The 25251-nt window shown below is 41.0% G+C and overlaps 1 protein-coding gene across 1 annotated transcript in view; it reads left to right on the top strand.

The window, feature by feature from the left end:
* The window catches only part of IPPK (inositol-pentakisphosphate 2-kinase), an 837585-nt gene that overhangs the window by 605782 nt on the left and 206552 nt on the right, over positions 1-25251 (top strand). Inside the window, exons 8-10 of the mRNA XM_089657901.1 lie at positions 9956-10028; positions 10183-10465; positions 15048-15198. Coding sequence (XP_089514027.1) covers positions 9956-10028; positions 10183-10465; positions 15048-15198 — 507 coding nt within the window. The remainder of the gene's footprint in view (positions 1-9955; positions 10029-10182; positions 10466-15047; positions 15199-25251) is intronic.

Raw genomic sequence — 25251 nt, 5'->3', positions numbered from 1 at the left:
AGCTTTTACAAGTCTACCATTTTAGATTTACAGAGGAGGTCTAGTGCTAGAATTACTATCCTTGATCTGATGTTTGTGGCAATACCTCACATGCATGGTGCAACCGCTGTTTACATACTGGTACAGGGTCAACGCTCGCACATGCCGGTGAGGGGGGGCGAGGGTAGTTTTTTTTTTTTTAGTTATTTTGATTTTTTTAATTATTTTTACACTTTCCCTTTTCATTTTTTTTAAATCACTTTTAAATCACATGGAATGCAAATATCTCCTATAACTTCAATGGGCATTGTCATATATTCTTTTTTGAGAAATCTGGGGGCTATCATAATCTAGTCTTACAAAGATCGGTGTGATTAGATGCTTTCCCAATTTACAAATGGCGCTGTTTATATCCTACGAAACTGAAGTGATGAAATGCTCATAGCTTCTGATTTCTTAGACTATGTAGATGATTGGCACCATTCCGGTCTCCAATCTGCTCTGTGGTCAGCTGGCAGAAACACTGGCTGCATTCTCAGGTTTCCTCGATGGCACAGGACTGCTGAAGAAGGTCATGGAAGGCAGCGGTGGAGGGGGGCATCTTCTCCCGCTGCTTGTAAAAGCAATCCTGCAGCTAATTAGCAGCTGCAGGCATCATCCTGGTATAACCACTCAAAGTCTAGTGATATACCCGTACGTCGCTGGTCCTTGTTGGGCATATATGCTATGTTCTTTTTTTGTATGCAGCCTATGGGCTGAATGAAAAAAGAGAAGAAATCTCTGCCAGAAAAAGTGTGTGGTATGCCCCATTAGAATATACCTCCCTGCATTCACCCACTTCTAATGGTGGACACACATGAAACGTGCCAACAAATATTATAAAATATCTATGCCGAAGCATAGGGGCTGTAGGAAATTAATTCAGCATAAAACAGACGCCTGTATCTTTTCATATCAGTGTCTCCTCTAAAATGACAACTAAAGTCATTGAGCTAGTACATTTTTAACTTTGCGTGTGTGTGAAGGCTTTGAAAAACAGGTGTTAAAGATGAACCATGGTATGTCTAAGAGGTCAGCAGGTCATAAGCTTCTTTTAAGAATAGCAATTGGAATGTAAAAAGATATTGGTATGCAGTAGAGCAAAGAAAGTATGTCTTTTATAAAGAAAATCATGTCTAATCTATAATATAGTTAGTTGGATAATTATTTCATATAATTAATTTATTAGTTAGGAATAGTGTGTGATAAGTTTAGTATCAATTATTGTTGGTTATATGCATTTATGTGATCATTGTCCCTTTCTAAAGATATGTGAAGCTATTGTATATCACATAACAGTATCATGTATTTCTGTCGTCTAAGAGGTTTGAAGATAACGTCACACTAAGAGTTATACAGTCAGGTCCATAAATATTGGGACATCAACACAATTCTAACATTTTTGGCTCTGTACACCACCACACTGGATTTGAAATGAAATGAACAAGATGTGCTTTAACTGCAGACTGTCGGCTTTAATTTGAGGTTATTTACATCCAAATCAGGTGAACGGTGTAGGCATTACAACAGTTTGCATATGTGCCTCCCACTTGCTAAGGGACCAAAAGTAATGGGACAGAATAATAATCATAAATCAAACTTTCACTTTTTAATACTTGGTTGCAAATCCTTTGCAGTCAATTACAGCCTGAAGTGTGGAACGCATGGACATCACCAGACGCTGGGTTTCATCCCTGGTGATGCTCTGCCAGGCCTCTACTGCAACTGTCTTCAGTTCCTGCTTGTTCTTGGGGCATTTTCCTTTCAGCTTTGTCTTCAGCAAGTGAAATGCATGCTCAATCGGATTCAGGTCAGGTGATTGACTTGGCCATTGCATAACATTCCACTTCTTTCCCTTAAAAAACTCTTTGGCTGCTTTTGCAGTCTGCTTTGGGTCATTGTCCATCTGCACTTTGAAGCGGCGTCCAATGAGTTGTGAAGCATTTGGCTGAATATGAGCAGATAATATTGCCTGAAACACTTCAGAATTCATCCTGCTGCTTTTGTCAGCAGTCACATCATCAATAAATACAAGAGAACCAGTTCCATTGGCAGCCATACATGCCCACGCCATGACACTACCACCACCATGCTTCACTGATGAGGTGGTATGCTTAGGATCATGGGCAGTTCCTTTCCTTCTCCATACTCTTCTCTTCCCATCACTCTGTTACAAGTTGATCTTGGTCTCATCTGTCCATAGGATGTTGTTCCAGAACTGTGAAGGCTTTTTTAGATGTCGTTTGGCAAACTCTAATCTGGCCTTCCTGTTTTTGAGGCTCACCAATGGTTTCCATCTTGTGGTGAACCCTCTGTATTCACTCTGGTGAAGTCTTCTCTTGATTGTTGACTTTGACACACATACACCTACCTCCTGGAGAGTGTTCTTGATCTGGCCAACTGTTGTGAAGGGTGTTTTCTTCACCAGGGAAAGAATTCTTTGGTCATCCACCACAGTTGTTTTCCGTGGTCTTCCAGGTCTTCTGGTGTTGCTGACCTCACCGGTGCGTTCCTTCTTTTTAAGAATGTTCCAAACAGTTGTTTTGGCCACGCCTAATGTTTTTGCTATCTCTCTGATGGGTTTGTTTTGTTTTTTCAGCCTAATGATGGCTTGCTTCACTGATAGTGACAGCTCTTTGGATCTCATCTTGAGAGTTGACAGCAACAGATTCCAAATGCAAATAGCACACTTGAAATGAACTCTGGACCTTTTATCTGCTCATTGTAATTGGGATAATGAGGGAATAACACACACCTGGCCATGGAACAGCTGAGAAGCCAATTGTCCCATTACTTTTGGTCCCTTAACAAGTGGGAGGCACATATGCAAACTGTTGTAATTCCTACACCATTCACCTGATTTGGATGTAAATACCCTCAAATTAAAGCTGACAGTCTGCAGTTAAAGCACATCTTGTTCGTTTCAATTCAAATCCATTGTGGTGGTGTATAGAGCTAAAAATGTTAGAATTGTGTCGATGTCCCAATATTTACGGACCTGACTGTAAGTATAGAAGGTGTACAAATTTGGATACTAAGAGTTATAAGTATAGAAGATGTACAAAAAAGGCTTTTACTTATTTAGCTCACACTGAATTAGGAAATAACTGTTTAGTGGGTTGGTCTGGTAAAATATATATAAGATGTGCCTTAGAGATAGAGGGACACACACACACACTCACTCTCTCACTCACTCACTCACTCACTCACTCACTCACAGACACACATCCATACATTATACAGCTGACTCGCACTGACATTTTTGTTTTCTTAAGGCCTACAAAGCCTTGATACACCTGTTGTCTTCCCTGCCAAGACTGAAACACTTGTCATAGAACAGGCAAGAGATCAGATATTTTAAAGCTAATTTCTTTTTTCCATAATCTACAACTTTTGTTATATTTTACTCTGTATTTTATTTTATCTTTTGTATTCATTTTATGTTGATGCCAAGTGTGAATTAAATAAAAGTCACACTGTTTTAAATCAACCTGGCACTAGAACACTTTACCTCAAACGCCTAAGACAGACACTTAAATAATATAAGTGTCGCTATATTTAACAGGGGCCATCCACCCACTGGCCACCCCAGGCCCCCATGCTTCTATGCTTTTTTTTAACTGCAGATGAAAACTATCCAACAGCACTGCACACACCTACTTATGTATATTCTGAGAGCAAGACTGTTGCTGTCAGAATAAACAAGTCAGTGCTGCAGTTGAATGTCATTCCTGCCAAGAAAACAGCAATGGTTAACAATAAAACAGTAACTCAATAAAACAACTTTTTTATTGAAATATCTCTGCCAGAAATATTATAAAATATATATGCCGAAACATAGGGGCCATCCACCCACTGGCCACCCCAGGCCCCCATGCTTCAGCATATATGCTTTTTTTTTTTTTTTAACTGCGGATGACAATTCTCATCCAACAACTCTGCCCACATTGACTTATGTGTATTCTGAGAGCAAGTTCCTGTTGCTGTCAGAATAAACAGGTCAGTGCTGCAGCTGAAAGCATTCCTGCAAAGAAAACAGCAATGATTAACAATAAAACAGTAAAGGTGTAACAGTGGAACAGTAACAACGATAACAGCAAAAGAAACTATAACTATTTTTGGTTTTTAAAACTTTTAATTTTGGGGGGGATTTGTACTTTTCTTGTTTTTATTTGTTTTTTAACCGTTAAATGTTTAAAACCGATTGTAGGGTCTCTCCAAATGCAATAGCCAGTTTCCTGACTACCTAACATCTTTCGAGACTCTGTGTAATTATGTACCCTGAACTGTGCCATGCTGTACCCCATACTAATACTCTACTAGTGTGTGGTAGCAGTCCTTGAGGCAGAGACCAGGTTGGTCAGGACAGGAGGAACAAAAAAAGAGGGTGTCACGCCTAATTCCATTTCTGCTGCAGACGCGACATCTTTTTTTGGGGTGCCTTTTGGGTTAGGGTACCAGTAATGGCATCAGGAAAATTCCTCTCATGCAGCCGGCTAACTGCATCTGGGTTGGGGGTTTGGGGCATAGCACCTTCTGGATACAAAAGGGCCGTGATGATCTCCTCTTGGAATTTTAGGAAGGATCCACTTTGTCCAGTTGCTTTGTAAAGCACAAAAGCGTTATATAAAGCCAAATGAAATAAATAAACAGACACTTTTTTTCTACCAGCGTCTGGCTTTTCGGGAAATTAAGCACGGCTTCATCATCTGGTTGTTGAAGTCCACCCCTCGCATGTTAAGATTATAGTCGTGGACACAGAGGGGCTTCTCAACAACACCAGCTGTCGTGGTAATTTGGATGGTCGTATCTGCATGAATGGAAAACAGGATGAAAACATTGTGTTTGTCCTTGCACTTCACTGTGAGCAATTCCTCATTTTTCAAGCAGGCTTTTTCCCCCATTCTAAGACTGGTATTTACAAGCCATTGGGGGAAGCCCCGGAAATTAGGTTGCATGGGGCCAATTCCAAGATTGTACAAATGTCTAAATAGTGGCACGCTTGAATAAAAATTGTCCACGTATAAGTGGTACCCCATATTGGATGACACCAAGTCCCAAACTATCTTGCCACTGCTCCCCATGTAGTCTTTTGCCTCCTAAATCCGAAACTTATATGTATAGCCTGTTGCCCTCTCACAGGTTGTATACACTTTGCCCCCATATCTGGCATGCTTGCTGGGGATAAATTGTTTGAATGCAAGGCGGCCAGAAAAATGAATGAGGGACTCCTCAACACAGATGTTTTACTGGGGAGTATAGACATCTGCAAATTTTTGGTTAATGTGATTTACGAGGGGCCGAATTTTGTGGAGCCGATCAAATTCAGGGTCATCCCGAGGACGACAGAGTGTGTTGCTGTTGAAATGCACAAAACGCATTATACTCTCATATCTATGCCTGGCTATGGCAGCAGAGAACATGGACATATGATAAATTGTGTCTGTGGACCAATACAACTGCAGTTGACTGTTTTTAGTAATGCCCATGTTGAGGGTTAGGCCCAAAAAAACTTTAAAATCAGAAACTGTAATGGGTTTCCATGCAAATGGTCTGGCAAGGTTTGAATCTATGTTGGCGGCGATAAACTGTTGTGCATATAAATTGCTTTGATCCACAATCAATGCATTCAGATCTTCAGTGAAATACAGCTCCAAAAAAATCAAGGGGAGTATTTAAATGTGCTGTTTCCACTTGCATTCCAGGTTAGGCAGTGAATGACGGAAGTAAGGGTGCTGCAGAATTTGTGGGCTGCTAATCGGGATTTGCAAGCACGTCCGGAAGGACACTAGGGGCTCTATGGGCCTGTGTGCAAATTCTTGGTGGCTGCGGGACACTACTTGTGCTCGCCACTGCACCAGCTTGTACTGCACTTATGGAACCCGCCACGTCACACGTGATACTGAAGTGCTGGTATGTGAAAGACCAGGACGTACTAGGCCGCTGGTTACCGGCAAGTGCTAACAGAGATCAGGCCTGATTCTGCGAAAACTGCTGTTTTGTGAGTGATGTATCAAGTGACAGTGACCTACTGACACTGCACTTGCTGGGGGAGAAGGGGGGGGGTAAGCGTAGGGGCTAAACACAGGTGCTGGCAGGTGCCGGGGCTGATCCCGCTAATGCTGCATTTTTTGGGATGCTATACTAATGTGAACGCTGGTATAGTGCTGATATGATCAAAGATATTGATCAGTTCGGACACTATACTATCAATGGAAATTTATTGTGTATGTGAGTGTGTTCCTGGCAATCAAGGGGTTAAATGTGATGACTGGTGTACTAACAGGCAATCTGACGCTATCTGGGAGGGGCGCTAACTGACACTAGCGCTATCTGAAGTCCCTAGTGACACTCATACTTTCCTTTTCCTAATCCTTTTCATATTACTTTCCTGCGTTCCCAAAATCTCACTTCTTTACCTCTCTGTTCCACCCCAAAACTTGTACATCTCACCCTCACTGCTACCATCTCCCTACTACTGCTCTCATCACCTCCTGCTGATACTTAACTCTCCTGCTGACCCAAACACCAGGACTGGAAGGCATGTGCACTTGTGTACATCCTGCTCCCATGTTACTTTCCTCACCCTTCTTCTTCTCCTAACCTCTGGGGATATCTCCCCAAACCCTGGTCCTCCACTATCTCACCCCCACACCAGGCGTCCTCTCCCGGGAATTGCCACAATCCCCTCAATTTAATTTCGGTCCCCGTGCTCCCAAATCCACACTCCTTTTTCATGTGCACTCTGGAATGCCCGCTCTGTCTGTAATAAGCTCACTTCTGTTCATGACCTTTTTGTCTCCCGCTCCCTTAACCTACTAGCAATTACAGAAACCAGGCTTCAAGCAGCAGATTCTGCTTCTCCCGCAGCACTTTCCTATGGAGGCCTCCTCTGGACCCACTCACCCAGACCCAGTGGTCGGAAAGTTGGTGGAGTTGGTTTGCTTCTATCCCCACTCAGCACTTTTCAAGTCCTCCATAACCCTCCCTCTCTATCCTTCTCTTCTTTTGAGACTCTGCATCCGGCTGTTTTCTCCCATTTCTCTGAGGACTGCAGTGATCTATCGGCCTCCTGGACCGGTGTCCCGCTTTCTTGATGATTTCTCCGCCTGGCTACCCTACTTTCTCTCCTCTGAACTACCCACTATCATTCTCGGAGATTTTAACATCTCTATTAATGTCAACAACCTGGCTACATCCCAACTCTTCAACATAACCTCATCTTTTGCATTAGCACAATATATACAGTTCACTCACTCTGTTGGGAATACATTAGACCTTGTTTTCTCCCGTCTTTGCACTCCCTACAACATCACAAACACCCCCTTTCCTCTCTCTGATCACAGTCTCATCACCTGCAAAGTGTCCTCGTCTTCAAACACCTATCCCTTCAAGCAGCAAACAATTACCTGCAGAAACCTTCACAACTTGAACCCTGCTCCTTTCCACTCTGCAACTGACCAACTCTATGACAGAATCTCTCCCCTGGCCACTGCTGTCTATAACAGTTCGCTTTTATCCACATTAGACTCAGTTGCTCCTCTAACAACATGAAGCATCAGGCCACGACCATTACAACCTTGGCAGACTAACGACACCAAATCTTAAACGACATAGTCGTGTGCTGGAGCGATTGTGGCGTAAAACCAAATCTCAACAAGCATTCGCCCTATATAAATCTGCTCTCTTAACATACAAGTCCTCCCTTCATGCTGCCAAATAAGCCTACTTTGTCACTCTTATTAATACCTTGCCTCATCCAGTCCTCTTACCTCATCCAGTCCTCGTCGTCTCTTCTCTACTTTTAACTCTCACTTTCTCCACCTCCACCCCCCACCCAGTACCTCACTCACTGCTCACGAGATTGCAAATCATTTCAAAAACAAGATTGACACAATTCGTAGGGGCATCGCCACTGCACAGACATCCATCCTACTTAGCATATCTTATACTAAACCTCCCTCAACACTTTCCTCTTTTGACCTTGCCACTACCGAAGAGGTCACTAAGGTTTTCTCAGAAGCCCGTCTCACTACCTGCCCCATGGATCCTGTCCCCTCACAACTACTACGGTCACCCTCTTCTTCCATCCTATGCTCCCTCACTCACATGTTCAATCTTTCCCTCATTACTGGTGCCTTTCCCTCCCCTCTAAAGCATGCGCACATCACTCCCATACTTAAAAAGCCCTCCCTGGACCCCACCAACCTGAACAACTTAAGACCCATCTCCCTGCTGCCATTTACCTCTAAACTCCTAGATTGCTTAGTCTACAATTGCCTGAGCTCCCAACTCACAGACAATAACCTTCTTGACCCTTTACAGTCTGGCTTTCGCTCACTACACTCCACTCCACTGAAACTGCCCTACTAAAACTCACTAATGATGTACTAACTCCTAAAACCAATGGCCACTACTCCATACTCTTACTACTTGACCTCTCTGCAGCTTTTGATATGGTTGACCATCCCCTCCTCCTCAAAAAACTCCACTCTTTTGGCCTCAGAGAATCTTCTCTCTCCTGGTTCTCCTCCTACCTATCGCAGCGCTCCTTCAGTGTTACCTATAACACTGCCTCCTCCTCTTCACTCCCTCTTTCTGTAGGGGTCCCTCAAGGTTCTGTCCTTGGACCCCTTCTCTTCTCCATCTACACCTCCTCCCTTGGTCACTTGATAAACTCCCATGGCTTTAACTACCATCTCTATGCTGATGACACTCAAATCTATCTTTCTACCCCTCACCTCACCCCTTCAGTCTCCTCTCGCATCACTAACCTAGTAAGTGACATATCGGCATGGATGTCACTCCACTTCCTCAAACTCAATCTTTCCAAAACTGAGCTCTTAGTATTCCTTCCAACCCGTGCCCCCTCCCCTGACTTCTCCATCAAGATTATTAACACAATCATCATTCCCTCCCCTCATGCCAGGGTACTAGGTGTAATCCTAGACTCCCATCTGTCCTTTCAGCCCCAAATCCAATCACTGTCCAAATCTTGAAGACTTCACCTCCGCAACATCTCCAAGATACGCCCGTTCCTAACCTCGGAAACCATCCTTATGCGGTTAAAGTAATTTTGTATTCCTTTATTTACTTTTGACTTGACAAAGTGTAAAACAGGTTTTTTCATGAGCATATTTCAGTCTGTCCAAAACTGTTATTTTTCTTTCTTGCCAGTGTGGTTAATTGATGTCTGGTTGTCTTGTGTTTTGTGGTAACTCCAGGGGTAAGATATCCACCTTTCAAGAGTTCCCTTAAATGACAGTGCAGCTTTGGACATTGGAAAGCTAAACATGGACATCTATCTTCTCGTTTTGTGAAAAAAAGGCCTGCCATTGCTGACTGAAAATGGTAAGGCCTCCTTTACACGGCCGTTTTGCCACATACACCAGATTCTGGCAGCAAAAATCAGGTCATTCCTGCGGCTGGAATGACACTCAGATGCTTCTAGGCTTGGATGCCTTTCCCTAACCACAGGTAACTGATTTGTGTGTGGCTACATGTGAACAGCAATGGCTGCTGCCAGGCTGTCAATATTTTGTACAGGCTGAGCGGCCACTGTTATTTGCGTGCCATTCCAACTGCAAAAATCCATTGATTGGTGTATGTGACTAAACGGCTGTGTGAAGGAGACCTACATGATTGAATATTTTAGTGATCCGTTAGTTTTAATATTTTGAGTCAACAACCCTAAATAAATATGCATATACGGGGGTTCTGTCTTTGCTCTTGTTGCAATGTCAGCCTATTTATTTTTCTCTTTGTTGGTAAGTGATGAATGTGCTAACAAGAATTATGTAACCTTACATTGACTGAAGCAGGTTGGTAGACCACTAACTGCTGGAGCAGATCTAGGTGTTACTGAGCAAGTAATAAATATCATCTGTATAAGCTGTACAACTCATCTGACTCTGAATTTATGTTTTTGATTTTGCAGACATAAGCAAAGGATGCATTTTGCATTGATGAGTTTACTTCAGGATTCTCAAAACAACTTAAAAATATTTAAGGTATAGGCTTCAATTTCTGTCTGGTAAGCCACAGATTAAATTATTTGATTGTGTTGATTGCCTCAACTGTTAAGATGTCTTGTAACAGGGCTTTTATGCCTTAATGGATTATTCTGAAAATGCCATGTTTTCATCGATCACTCTTTCCTTTCAGAATGGCACATTAATTTATGGCTGTCGGGATGATCAAGAATACCTCTCAGACCTAAATGAACTTGCCAATCACCTGAAGCCGTTTTTCTTTCCAGTAGATGGACTGGTTGCTGGACCTCAAAGCACAAAAAACATTTTTAAGGAACTAATTCATGTACTGACAAGCACACTGCTGAGCACCAGTGTTGACATTGGGAGAACAGGAAAAATAAAATCTATTCCAATGCCACAGGGTAGGAATTACTGTGAGGCCAGCTGCTTCTGTACGAAGTTCCTCAGAAATGGTAAATACTGGGTGTGTAGACTCCCATCATTTTGTACTTTTGTAATAGGTTTATGTTATGTTTCCAGCACTTTTGATTATGTTTGAAGTAAACATCACCAACTACAGGTGGCATTTTGGCTCTGTATAGGAGTAGGCAACCTTTTGAGATGTGGAGATATACCTGAATAACATGAAAAAGATTGACGATCACAAGGGTTTACCCCCCTTTTTTTTTTTCTTAAGGAATTGCAAAAAAGGCCTTACTAAATAGTAACGAATATAGAACAAATGTCATTGTAAAAATATAAACTTAATAAACTACCTTCAGCCCTGGTTCACACTGATGCGGTGCAGAATTCGCAGTGTTTCTGTGTGAATTCCACACTGCATCAGAATCGCACCCCATTCATGCAAACCGATGCGGGTGTGTATGTTAAGTTAACCACACCACGAAAGTGGTCTGCAAAACGCAGTGCGATGTGCACAATCAGATCGCATAGGTGTGAATGCCCACGCGATCCGATTTTAGTGCAAACCTAAAAAAGGGTCCTGCACGCAAAATGTATGGCTCCAATCGCACCGCACACAAATCACATGTGATTTGCACAGGAATTTGGTACGGTTCCTGTGCGAATCGCAGGCGATATACCGCTCCACATGTGTGAACCCAGGCTAAAAGTGGACATTGTCAGTAGGGCAGTGGATGGTGTGCGAAAAAACAAAATATAACAATAAATCCCTGTGCTACAACAAATATATATATAAAAAAACTTTAACAAAAGCTATCACCCACAAAGATAATATAATCAAGTGATAAATAACCAAAAAGATCAATAAGGAGCTGCTGCCACTAATTAGTGCTTATCACAACACCATTAAGAAATAATACCTCAAAAATAGTGAAGTGCTCCTCACCTACAACATAGTGTTAAAAAAAAAAAGCAAATAAATCCTCCATACTTATATAATAAAACTTTTTTACATACCTAAATAATAAAACAAATATATATGTGCATAATGCATGTCACTAAATAAAAACACTTTTGTGCACCGTTCATTCACATGTGAACAATATGTGTTCATGGAAATGTCATATAACAAACAAATGTCTGTTTAAATCCAGTAGTGAATAAAGTATCACAAAATATAGTCCCAAGAAATAGAAATCCCAGGATCATAACATGAGTTTAAATCCTCACCGAAAGACTGTGAGCAAACACCACTGTGGTTTGTGGAGTAAACACCACTGTGTCAGTAGGGCAGTTGATTTTGTCAGCAGGGAAGAGGTTGGTGTCAAGTCATTTTTATATTTTTTAATAATTGTATTTTTTTATTTTTTTTACAATTTTATTTTTTACAATTTTTAGCAGCCCTGTTGGGGGGGCTTTGGGGAAATATCGGGAGTCTAAACAGACCCCTTATGTTTCACTTTTGAGACAGAGAAAGGAGACTGAAGACACAGTCATCAGTCTCAATTTGTGCAGCCTCAGCTGCACATGAATGAACAGGAAGAGTCTGAAACTGTAGTAAACTGTAAAATACTCCCAACATGTTTTGTCATAGATTCTCCTAACATGTTTTGGGAAAAATGCTCCCAAAATCTTTTGGGATAGTGGGCCTAGGGATATTTAATATACAGAATCAAAAATAAACTTTTAGTACTTTTATTTAGGATGAGAAGCTTTTAAATTATAGGAAAGAGGATTGTGAGGAAAAGTTGGCAGCTACGCCTTGTATAGAGACCTTTAAAATAAGGTAAAGAGCATTGGTAAAGGCACAGTAGATTATTTTAGCAGGAGTTGCAAAAACTTTCAGTAATCTGGTAATCCGTAAAGTCTGATTGCTATGGGAAGCAACATTTTACATTATTTTTTTACATTCTGACACTAAATCAGCAAAATGCTGTAAACAAATACAAATGTTTTACTTCAGATTTTGTTAGAGCAACATAGATTAGGCCTTGTTCACACTGGGTGCATCAATGCATACCCCATGTGAGGGCAGTATTCACCCACACAGGGGTCCACAGGTATTTTTGCATCCCAATGCAGGCAGTCCCATGGATGTCTATTAGGATGCAGCTGCTGCAGAGACAGTTATTGCTCCCAGTTGGATGTCTGTGTGGGTGCTGGATGGTTCCGAAAGCAGTCCGTGTGATCTTGGCCCTCACACGGAATAGATATTGACCTGTCCCATATGAACAAGGCCTTAAACAGCCTTAATGCTAATAGGAAACTAGATAGCATAATGGTACCTCCAAACCTTTTAAGATGGGAATGAGGGACACCTATTAACAAATTTGTTTAGGCATAGGACACACCCCTGCCACGCCCCCTTAAAGGAGAATTCTACAAAAAAAAAGATTAGTTATACCCACAAATGATTTTTTTTTCACTACTACTATTCCTTTATATTGGCTTTTGAAGTTTACAAATGCAACAATTTAGAAGCTGGATGAAAGCTAACATGCAAAAAGTGTTTCCCAGTGCTACACGCACTGGGAAACACTTTTTGCATGATAAATAGTGAATTTTATACTATACTACATAGATCAGACCAAAATGAGGCACAAATGAGAAGGAAATTGGGACAGAGGTACTTTATTCCAAATCAGGAACAGTCCCTCGAAATCAGGGACAGTTGGGAGGTATAGCATAATTGCCATTTTACGTACAAGGTATCGTAGCACAGTATAATGGTGCCTTTTGTTCTAGAAGACTGTTGTCACAATAAATATTTATGATATTTACTTTCAGTTCCTTTTTGCACTTTTAAGACTTAAGTATATACACTTGAAGTTTGTACAATACATGATAATCAAAGCGAGGGGGGAAAAAGGTAAACAGTGCCTTGCATTGTAACAAGGCACCACCCCCACTGCCCATACAGAGTGGACACCTTCCCACACAAGAAATTTGCTTGGTTTTTCTATGTGAGCAAGTGTGAACAAGCCCTGAGAGCAAAAATGGGATGTAAAATAGGGAGGCATTCCAAATCCTCTATTGTATCCAATTAAAGTGGTTTTAAATTTATTTTTGTTCTTTTACTAAAATGAAAAAGTTCTTTAAATAAACCTCCAATAAAAATCCTAGTTCTGACTACAACCCCTGTAAGTTACAAAAACAAAAATCATAATAAAATACACTATAACAGGTTTAGATAATCATAAAACTACACTATTAATCAATACATCTTAAAATAAATATATAAAATCTTGTCCAAGATTGATATTCAATAAGCTACCTACTGCTGATATAATGTACCCTTCAGAAAATCATATATATTGTATCCTACATGTGAATGCAAAACAAAGAGCTAGAATCTATAAATGTCCAATCAGTGTGTCTCATAAGGTATTTATCAAATGTACTCAGTAGCATGTAACACAAGCTGCCATTAATTCAGAAAAAGAGTCCATCCAAAGTAAGCAAATGGCCATCGAACCGACCCAGTGTCTACAGTAGTAATAATCTTCACATGATGATCATAAATAATAACAGATAATGGTGTGATAAGGATAAGAATATTTGGAACCTGCTACACCTACTCTGTTATTCAGCTACAAAATAAACTGGTATCCACAGGGAATCGGTGGTACCTGTGCAGAGCAAGTCCCCACATGTTTTGTGGTGTTCTGGCCAGTACACAGGGTACATGCCAAAGCTGATATACAGGATGTTTCTTCAACATTCTTATTGATGAGGACCATTTACGATGTTATGGTGTAGTGCAGAGCTGGTCTTCACTTGGACAATGGTGTTCCAACCTGCTCACTATGCACATGTGAATGCACCATTATCTGTTATTTACTTATGTTCATCATATGGAGATCATTACTACTTCAGACACTAGGATAGGTTTGATGTTTAATTTTCTGAATATATGGCAGCTGGTGGTACCATTGATATATACCTTATGTTTGGACATTTATGGATTCTAGCTCTCTTTGTTTTGGACTCACATGTAGGGTACAATATACAGTATATGATACTCTGAAGGGTACATTGTGTCAGCACTGGGTAGGTTAGTGAATATACATGTTGGCCAAGGGTTTAATGTTTTTTTATTTTAAAATCTATTGATTAATAAAGTGCTGTTTTATATGATTTTCCAAACCTGTTCTGGTATTTTGCATTGATATTTTTGTTAATAACCTATAGGGGTGACTCCCCTTTGTTTAAGATGCATTCACTTTTTTCCAAAAAAGAGCTTCATACTTATGATATTGCATAGAGCAGTCCCTTGCCTATTCTCTAGCTGTCCCTGCTGGTGCTTTTTCTCTTCCTTTTCTCAGAGTATTCCTATAGCAAGCAGTAAACTATGGGGGCACCCGTGTAGGTTCATTCTCAAGCTGGGCTGTGCACATCCTTGGACACACACAGCACTTCTCAGCCAAACTCTCCACTGCCTCCTCACAGGATTTGACTGATGGCAGCTGGAGCCATTGGTTCCCGCTGTTCTCAATGTGTGCTGTAACAGCAGGACGAGAGAGAGCAGTGCAGTATCCAGAGGACTGATTTGACTTTAGAGCCATTTTAAACATCTCGACAGTGCTGTGTATATACTTGTTATATATGTTAATATTGAATGATGTTTGACAGGTAAACACAAAGCAGACACCACATGGTTACCAAAAGGCTGTATTTTATATAAGACCCTCCAGACCCAGATGTTGGACATGTTGGACATTGAAGGACTGTACCCACTCTACAAAAGGGTAGAGAAATACTTGGAAGAATTTCCAGAGGAAAGGTAAGATATTTTTTTTCTGAAATTGTACCCAGTCATCTCAATGTCTGTGCTTGCATTGTGCTCAATGTTACAATGTTTCACAAAGGTATTTTAACAGGTAAAAGATAAATGTAAAGCAAAATATTTCAGGGGTGGGTGCAATTAAAGTGTTTTTGAAGCATGCCTGAATGAATTAATTTACCCTACATTATGTGCTCTGTGAGTATCTGTCTTTTGGTGTATAATGAGCTACTAAAGAAGGCAATAACTGTTGTGGAGTGTTAATGTCTGCTGTCACCACTATGGCTAGCCACTGTCGCTGTTAGGTCTTGACAATAGGCTGGGAATAGTTGGCTCATTAAGTGTTCTTGCATGGTAAGACCACTTACTGTTATCTCACATATATATTCTTATTATTATAGCCAAATTTACCACCCTAACTCCTCCCACAGTTTTTACACTACATAGACAGTAATATACAGAAACGTGCGGATTGTTCCTGATTGGTGTGCTATTACTTTGTGGAAAGTTTTGCCGAATGGTTCACGGAATATCGGCGCTTTTGTGGTGAAATTGGTCCCATAGGAATGAATGGCGGAATGTTCAAAACTAGAGTGGGAGCTGACAAAAGCTAGAGTGTGAGCTGAAAAATCAGGACATGATTTCTAAACTGCCATCACTCCCTCATTTTCAAGCCCACCTACACAAATCTTATATCAAAACGTTCAGCTATCCCTGCTGCCACTAAAAAAGTCCACGGCTAAGCCATAGTCCTGATAGTTTTCACAATATGACCATTTGTTTGCAACTCACGCCGCCCATTGACATTCATTGAAACTGCACTCTAGCCACCTCAAATTTGAAGGGCAGTTTCTAAACTGCGACAGTGCCTTCATTTTTAATATTTCAGAGACATACTATGCATCAAAATGTAGGTCTGATTCTTGTGATTCTCACAATATAAAGCTCTTCGCTGTAGGATTTATAGTTTTTAAAACTACAACCATTTGAAGATGCCAGTGAAGTGAGCAATTTGGAGCAGTTTGTTTTTAACCGCTCTTCTCTGCCCTATTTGAAATCTAATTTTGAATTTGTTACAGTTTGGCCGGCTTCTGGTTAAAGCTTTGGAAATAAGTTTTCTACAGTAGAGAGTACTTGAGGTGTTTCAACTAGCTACATTTATGAAAAGAAATTAGAGCTGTGTGATAATCATCATGCCATCTAAAGGAAAGAGATCTAAAGCTGCAAAGATACGCTGGACTAAACTGGACCTTTCAGACCCACGTTTTCGGGATCCAGAGCCCCACAGCAGCATAGTAGAAATGGAGGTTTGTGACATTCGGGATCCGGAACCCCACAGCAGCATAGTGGAAATGGAGGTTTGTGACAGTGAATGTGCCCAGGAGTTACATAGTGAACCTGTGGTGTCATTCCCATGTTGAACTCCGTGTCAAGTTCAAGAGCACAGTGACAGTGTGATGGGCACTTCTGAAAACAATGGCATGCAAGAACCATGTGTACCAAGTGAGATATCTGTGCAGGCATCATTTCATCAGGGTCATCATGGCTATGGAAGGTTAAGGAACAAACCGTGTACATGCATGGCTCTGACATTTTTGGCATACCACAGTGAGGTTGATGATCTGAGGAAGGATGATCTTGATCAAATACTGAAGAAGGGCAATAGCTTGTATGGCACAACAATAAAAGAGCTAAAAAGAAGAAATGTCTATCAGCACCAACACTTGACAATGGAAGAAGTGCTCCTCAGAGTCAACACTGACAAATATGAGTATAACGTTGTTAAATCTCCAGTGTTATCGGGATGTGTGAGAGCCACGGTGGACGGTGACAACCAAGGTTGGTTTGTTGACCTCTCAACAAAACTTCAGTGCCTCAATGCAGATGTTACACATGCCCTTTTTATAGTAGTGCCATATTACCTTGCTCAGAGACAAGTCTGGGAGATATGGACTGTTTGATTCTCATAGTCGAAATAAGGATGGACTTCCTGCCACTGGAAAAGGAAAAGCTGTTATGATCACGTTTACACATTTGAGTGATATGGGGCAAGAATTTATAAGTTGTATGAATTACTCCTTACAGACACCAGAGGCCCTATTGATGGACTGCAGTATGACTTCATGCCAGTCTCATTTCATCGTGCAAGACGTCTGTCAGATGGTTTGCTGTCCCCACCGGTGCAATCTGACAAACCACATAATGGAAAGCATGTGGAGAACAAAGTTACACAGATGACCAAAGATGCAATACACACTGGATTCCCAGCCAGCAAGCATTCTCCACAGTCACTTGATGCAAAATCCTCACAGGGCATATGGAAGGACAGTAAGGCATTTTCCAAATTCAATGTACAGCGATGACAAAAACTGAAGACAAGACACAGAAATGAAAGAAGGCGTGGTTTCAAGGCTACAAAGATGTCTGTCACCAATAAGAAGAGGACATACATCACCAGCCGATACAGAGCAGATGCTGATTTTAAGTTGAAGCAGATGCAATACATCACCAAAAAATATGCGACAAATGTCGATTTCAAGTTGAAGCAGAAGCATTACATCACCAGAAAATATGCAACAGATGCATGTTTCAAGTTAAAGCAGAAGCAATACACAACCAGCAAATATGCGACAGATGCCAATTTTAACTTGAAGAAGAAGCAATACATCACCAGAAAATATCATAATGATCCTGCTTTCAAAAAACATCACTTGCAACAGTGCATGAGTTACATGAAAATGAAGCGTCACACTCAAGCAGATTTTTGCATAACCCATAAGATGCAATGTGCCTTCAAAATAAGAATGAAATACAGACGATGGACTTGTGTCATGCAGGAATGCAGTCAACCAGTGAACAACAGCCCAATGCAGCCAGCTACAGTGGGGATTGAAAGTTTGGGCACCCCAGCTAAAAATTTGTATTAATGTGCATAAAGAAGCCAAGGAAAGATGGAAAAATCTCCAAAAGGCATCAAATTACAGATTAGACATTCTTATTATATGTCAACAAAAGTTAGATTTTATTTCCATCATTTACACTTTCAAAATAACAGAAAACAAAAAAAATGGCGTCTGCAAAAGTTTGGGCACCCTGCAGAATTTATAGCATGCACTGCCCCCTTTGCCAAGCTGAGACCTGCCAGTGTCATGGATTGTTGTCAATCATCGTCTGGGAAGACCAGGTGATGTCAATCTCAAAGGTTTTAAATGCCCAGACTCATCTGACCTTGCCCCAACAATCAGCACCATGGGTTCTTCTAAGCAGTTGTCTAGAAAACTGAAACTGAAAATAGTTGACGCTCACAAAGCTGGAGAAGGCTATAAGAAGATAGCAAAGCGTTTTCAGATGTCAATATCCTCTGTTCGGAATGTAATTAAGAAATGGCAGTCATCAGGAACAGTGGAAGTTAAAGCAAGATCTGGAAGACCAAGAAAAATATCAGACAGAACAGCTCGCAGGATTGTGAGAAAAACAATTCAAAACCCACGTTTGACTGCACGATCCCTCCAGAAAGATCTGGCAGACACTGGAGTTGTGGTACACTATTCCACTATAAAGAGATACTTGTACAAATATGGTCTTCATGGAAGAGTCATCAGAAGAAAACCTCTTCTACGTCCTCACCACAAAAATCATCGTTTGAACTTTGCAAATGAACATATAGACAAGCCTGATACATGTTGGAAACAAGTTCTGTGGACCGATGAGGTTAAAATTGAACTTTTTGGCCGGAATGAGCAAAGATACGTTTGGAGAAGAAGGGGCACAGAATTTAATGAAAAGAACCTCTGTCCAACTGTTAAGCATGGGGTTGGATCAATCATGCTTTGGGGTTGTGTTGCAGCCAGTGGCACAGGGAACATCTCACGAGTAGAAGGAAAAATGGATTCAATAAAATTTCAGCAAATTTTGGATGGTAACTTGATGCCATTTGTGAAAAAGCTGAAGTTAAAGAGAGGATGGCTTCTACAAATGGATAATGATCCTAAACACACCTCGAAATCCACGGGGGATTACATCAAGAGGCATAAACTGAAGGTTTTGCCATGGCCTTCACAATCTCCTGACCTCAACATAATTGAAAATCTATGGATAGACCTTAAAAGAGCAGTGCGTGACAGACAGCCCAGAAATCTCAAAGAACTGGAAGACTTTTGTAAGGAAGAATGGGCAAAGATACCTCAAACAAGAATTGAAAGACTCTTGGCTGGCTACAAAAAGCGTTTACAAACTGTGATACTTGCCAAAGGGGGCAGTACAAGATATTAACTCTGCAGGGTGCCCAAACTTTTGCAGACGCCATTTTTTTGTTTTCTGTTATTTTGAAAGTGTAAATGATAGAAATAAAATCTAACTTTTGTTGACATATTATAAGAATGTCTAATCTGTAATTTGCCGCCTTTTGGAGATTTTTCCATCTTTCCTTGGCTTCTTTATGCACATTAACACAAATTTTTAGCTAGGGTGCCCAAACTTTCGATCCCCACTGTATATCCACTTTCCATGAATGCATTAAAGCTGGGCCAACTTTTGTGTGCACGATTTGTCATTGTACCCTTTTCCCTAACCAAGTGAAACATTGCATTCACAGCAATTACAAGAATCTACACGTTGCTGCCTGTTTGACAGGGCAATATGTCCATGTGTGCAACAATCACTGTCAAGGCCCTGAACAATGCACCATACCAGATGAAAGGACCAAAGAATGGATTTGTCACAACTGTGATTCACATTTTAAAGCAGGACAAAAATCATCCATCGCTGTGGCTAACAACATGGAGCTGGCGCCCATTCCCCCAGAGCTCTGCGATTTGAATGTGCTGGAAAGTCAACTTTTGGCCAAAATACTGCCATTTGCCAAGATCATCACACTTCCCAAAGGTCGATAGGCAGCTATACATGGCGCTGTAGTGTGTGTGCCATCCGAGATGGAAACCATGGTCAGTACTCTACCAAGATCGCACAACACATCCCAGTTACACAGAGTGAAGCTGAAAAGACATCTGACTTACAAAGGCCACCAGCTGTTTCACAATGTCAACATGAGAAATGTACACCCTGTTCCAAATTATTATGCAAATGATATTTTTCTCATTTACCCAAATAATTGATGTAAATAACAGTCAGCATAATTCTCATGTTATCAACTATTAAGCGTACAATTAAAATTTTATTGAACAAACCTAATGATAACAGTATTTTTTTTAAACCTAAAAAACTTACAATGCACTGTTCCAAATTATTACGCACAGTAAATTTCAAAACACTTTATAGGTTATAAAGAACTGAAAATTGTCATTTGTTGTGTTTGCAGCATATTTACTGAAATCAAAAGCTATTTCAATCAAACTTTTAACAACATTTTAACTTTTTAAACATTTTAACAGGTTACGTTACATTTTAACATAGGACCCCTTATTTGATAGCAGCTTCACAAGTCTTGCATCCATTGAACATGTGAGTTTTTGGACACTTTCTGCTTGAATTTGTTTGCAAGATGTGAGAATAGCCTCCCAGAGCTGCTGTTTGGATGTAAACTGCCTCCCACCCTCATAGATCTTTTGCTTGAGGAGGCTCCAAAGGTTCTCAATAGGATTGAAGTCGGGAGGATGGAGGCCACACCATGACTTTCTCTCCTTTTATCCCCTTAGCAGCCATTGATGCAGAATTGTTCTTTGCAGCATGAGATGGTGCATTGTCATGTATGAAGATGATTTTATTACGGAAAGCATAGTTCTTCCTTCTGTACCAGGGAAGAAAGTGGTCAGTCATAAACTCCACATACTTTGCAGAGGTCATCTTTACACCTTCAGGGACCCTAAAGGGGCCGACCAGCTCTGTTCCCATGATTCTGGCCCAAAACATGACTCCAACACCGCCTTGCTGATGTCGCAGCCTTGTTGGAACAGGGTGGCCATCCACCAACCATCCACTACTCCATCCATCTGGACCATCAAGGGTTGCACGGCACTCATCAGTGAACAGGACTGTTTGAAAATTAGTCTTCATGTATTTTTCTGCCCAATGCAGCTGTTTCTGCTTGTGAGCATTGGTTAGTGGTGGTCAAATAGAAGGCTTATGCACAGTTGCAAGACTCTGGAGGACTCTACACCTTGATGTCCGTGGGACTCCAGAGGCACCAGCAGCTTCAAGTATCTGTTTGCTGCTATGTAATGGTATTTTAGTAGCTGCTCTCTTGATCCGCTGCATGGATCTGGCAGAAATCTTCCTCAATGTGCCTTTATCTGCACGAACCCGTCTGTGCTCTGAATCAGCCACAAATCTCTTAATAGTGCGATGATCACGCTTAAATTTTCGTGAAATATCTAATGTTTTCATACCTCGTCCAAGGCATTGAACCATTTCACTCTTTTCGGCAGCAGAGAGATCCTTTTTCTTCCCCATATTGCTTGAAAATGGTGCTCTGCTTAATAATGTGGAACACCCTCCTTTAGTAGTTTTTCCTTAAATTAGGCACACCTGCCAATCTAATTATCACAGGTGTCTGAGATTGTTTTCAGTGATCAAAAGAGCCCTGAGACACAATGCCATCCATGAGTTAAACTAAAAATTTAATCTTTGTGACACTTAAATAGAATTTGCATAATCATTTGGAACAGGGTGTAGTAGTAAGTCTGTCAAAACTCATTGACACAGACCCCAACTACAGTGACATTTCAATCAGAGTGGATGAGACAATCGCTGATGATGATGATGATGATGCTGCTGATAATGATGGGATGGAACTCGACAGTTGTGATGAAACTGAAATGATGGAGATACTTGAACGCATCGAAAATTGTGATTCATCAGAGGTACAGTCTGCAGGTTTACCGGCTGCTTCTGAGCAACAGGAAGGCCATGACCAACAACCTCCCAATGCAAAGGATGAGAAGGATGCACTAAGACCTGGAATTGGTCTAGACAGTTGTTTGCAGCCATCTGACCTTGGAGAAGAAGCACTGACACATGGTGATGGAATATTCAGCATTGCACCTGCACAAGGAAACGCACCTGTCAGCTTCTTTAAAGTTCCTAGGCTTTAGGCAATGGCTTTCCCTGTTCAGTTCCCTACTGGACAGAATACATTGGACCAGGCAAGACAAGTCAAACTGTCCCCGAGCATGTATTTCAATGCAAGGCATTTTTGTGTTGATACTCGTTTTGCAAGAGACACAAGCTACCTCTTCTTTGCTCAGTTTGTCACAGAGACACACATGGCCAAAAGCAGCATGTCCATCCAGTTAAGAAAAGGAAAACCAAATACCAGGGATGGATGGAAAATATCCAACAAGTTGCTACAGGATAAGTGTGAGGTTGAGAGGTTGGTGTGAAACCGAGATGCCACAAGGTTCATGCAACCACTGAGAGGGAGTCCAGCTTGCTGGGATAAAAATCTGAAGAATTTGCTAGCCATGGTCAGACAGTTGGGTAAGCCAACTTTTTTTCTTACCTTCTCTGCTGCAGAATTCAGATGGTCAGAGGTAATAACGGCAATAAAGGTACAACAAGGTCAAAAGGTGGATTTTGCAGAGCTAGACTGGGCTGAAAAGTGTGACATTCTTCGAGGCAACTCAGTGACCACCATGCGCATGTTTGACAAACGGGTTGATGCTCTGATGCGAGAGCTGCTGTTGGGTCCTGCACAGCCAATCAGTGAAGTTATCGACTACTTTTACCGGGTTGAATTTCAGGCAAGAGGGAGCCCTCATATACATTGTCTGTCGGGTAGCAGGAGCTCCTATATTTGGACAAGACAGTGATGACAAGGTGTGTGCCTTTATAGATCATAACATCTCATGCCAGCTGCCTGATGAAGCCAAACAGGCCATACTTCACAGATTTGTAACATAACTTCAAATGCACAGAAGATCTCATTCAAAATCATGCAAAAAAGGTAACAGAGTATGCAGATTTGGATTTCCAAAGCCACCTGTTAGAAAAACAAGGATAACTTATCCGATGCCAGAAGAACAAGGAGATCGTGCAATGAAACCACAAGCAGCCAAAAGCAAACTGAAACCAGTCTGGGATTTGCTTAATAACCCCAAAGTGCAGCTTGAAGACATGTCACAGCTACTGGCACAGCTGACTTTGCTCATTCCGGCCAAAAAGTTCAATTTTAACCTCATCGGTCCACAGAACTTGTTTCCAAAATGCATCATGCTTGTCTATATGTTCATTTGCAAAGTTCAAACGATGATTTTTGTGGTGAGGACGTAGAAGAGGTTTTCTTCTGATGACTGTTCCATGAAGACCATATTTGTACAAGTATCTCTTTATAGTGGAATAGTATAGCACAACTCCAGTGTCTGCCAGATTTTGCTGGAGGGATCGTGCAGTCAAACGTGGGTTTTGAATTGTTTTTCTCACAGTCCTGCGAGCTGTTCTGTCTGATATTTTTCTTGGTCTTCCAGATCTTGCTTTAACTTCCACTGTTCCTGATGACTGCCATTTCTTAATTACATTCCGAACAGAAGATATTGACATCTGAAAACGCTTTGCTATCTTTTTATAGCCTTCTCCAGCTTTGTGAGCGTCAATTATTTTCAGTTTCAGTTTTCTAGACAACTGCTTAGAAGAACCCATGGTGCTGATTGTTGGGGCAAGGTCAGATGAGTCTGGGCATTTAAAACCTTTGAGATTGACATCACCTGGTCTTCCCAGATGATGATTGAGAACAATCTATGACACTGGCAGGTCTCAGCTTGGCAAAGGGGGCAGTGCATGCTATAAATTCTGCAGGGTGCCCAAACTTTTGCAGACGCCATTTTTTTGTTTTCTGTTATTTTGAAAGTGTAAATGATGGAAATAAAATCTAACTTTTGTTGACATATTTTACAAATGTCTAATCTGTAATTTGAGGCCTTTTGGAGATTTTTCCATATTTCCTTGGCTTCTTTATGCACATTAATACAAATTTTTAGCTGGGGTGCCCAAACTTTCGATCCCCACTGTATGTACTCCTTGCTCCATCTATTCCAAAACTGCTCTGATAGATATTGAACTCTTCGCCATCTTTTCCTTGCGTATAAATCCTCTTTGGTGAAGTTGCCAGGCGGTGGCTGTATGTGATCAGCCTTAAGGTGAAGTAGATGGTTGGGAGTTAGAGGTTCCAAGCTTGTTGGGTCGTTGATGTTGTTGATTGTAAGTGGACGACTGTTAACAATAGACATTACTTCATAGAATAGTGTCCTAAGTGAAGCATCATCTAATCTTCCGGCATTCTTTTTCAACACTGAACTTAGTACGTTTCTTACAGTTCTGATTTGCCTCTCCTAGACTCTGCCTGTATGGCTTGCATTTGGAGCATTCATGTGAAAATCACACTGTTTCTCTAACAAGTACTCAGTTACTTTTTCTTTATCAATCTCTTTTAGAGCCTTGTTCAATTCATTCTTTGCTCCAACAAAATTAGATCCTTGGTAAGATCTAAGTTCTCTGACAGTACCTCTAATGGCTATGAAACATCTTAAGGCATTAATAAAGGCGTCGGTTGACATATCTTCCAACATTTCCAGGTGAATTGCTCTGGAGCTTAGACACGTAAATATCAGTCCATATCTCTTGTACTCCTTGCGGTTTTGTTTGGTGATAAGTGGGCCGAAGCAATCCATTCCGCTATAAAGAAATGGTGGTGATGGGTTTACACGATCAGCTGGTAGATCAGCCATTCTTTGTTCTTCTGTAGGTCTACGTGCCTTTGTACAGATTACACATTTACTTATGTACTTCGCTATAACTTTGTTTCCTTTCACTATCCAGTAACCACCTTCTCTCAAACAGCTTTGAGTAAAGCTTCTTCCTTGATGCAAGTATTTGTTGTGGTAGTGATTGATAATCAATCTTGTGAAGGTAGAATTTTTGGGTAGAATTGCTGGATGCTTAACTCTGTTAGGTAGCGACGCATTTTCCAGCCTCCCTCCCACCTTCAGTATACCATCCTGCAGAATAAGATTAAGCTTGTACAATGGGTGGTTGTTTGGAAGTCTCTTAGGTTCTTGACTAAGTCTCTTCAATTCTTCACTGTAGAATCTTTGATGAATGAGT

The sequence above is a fragment of the Staurois parvus genome, unplaced genomic scaffold (assembly GCF_062004578.1).
Source record: "Staurois parvus isolate SC_StPar_1 unplaced genomic scaffold, SC_StPar_1.0 ptg001039l, whole genome shotgun sequence".
Classification (NCBI taxonomy): Eukaryota; Metazoa; Chordata; class Amphibia; order Anura; family Ranidae; genus Staurois; species Staurois parvus.
Note: the sequence above shows the minus strand (reverse complement) of the source record. Positions and strands in the feature narration are given on the sequence as shown.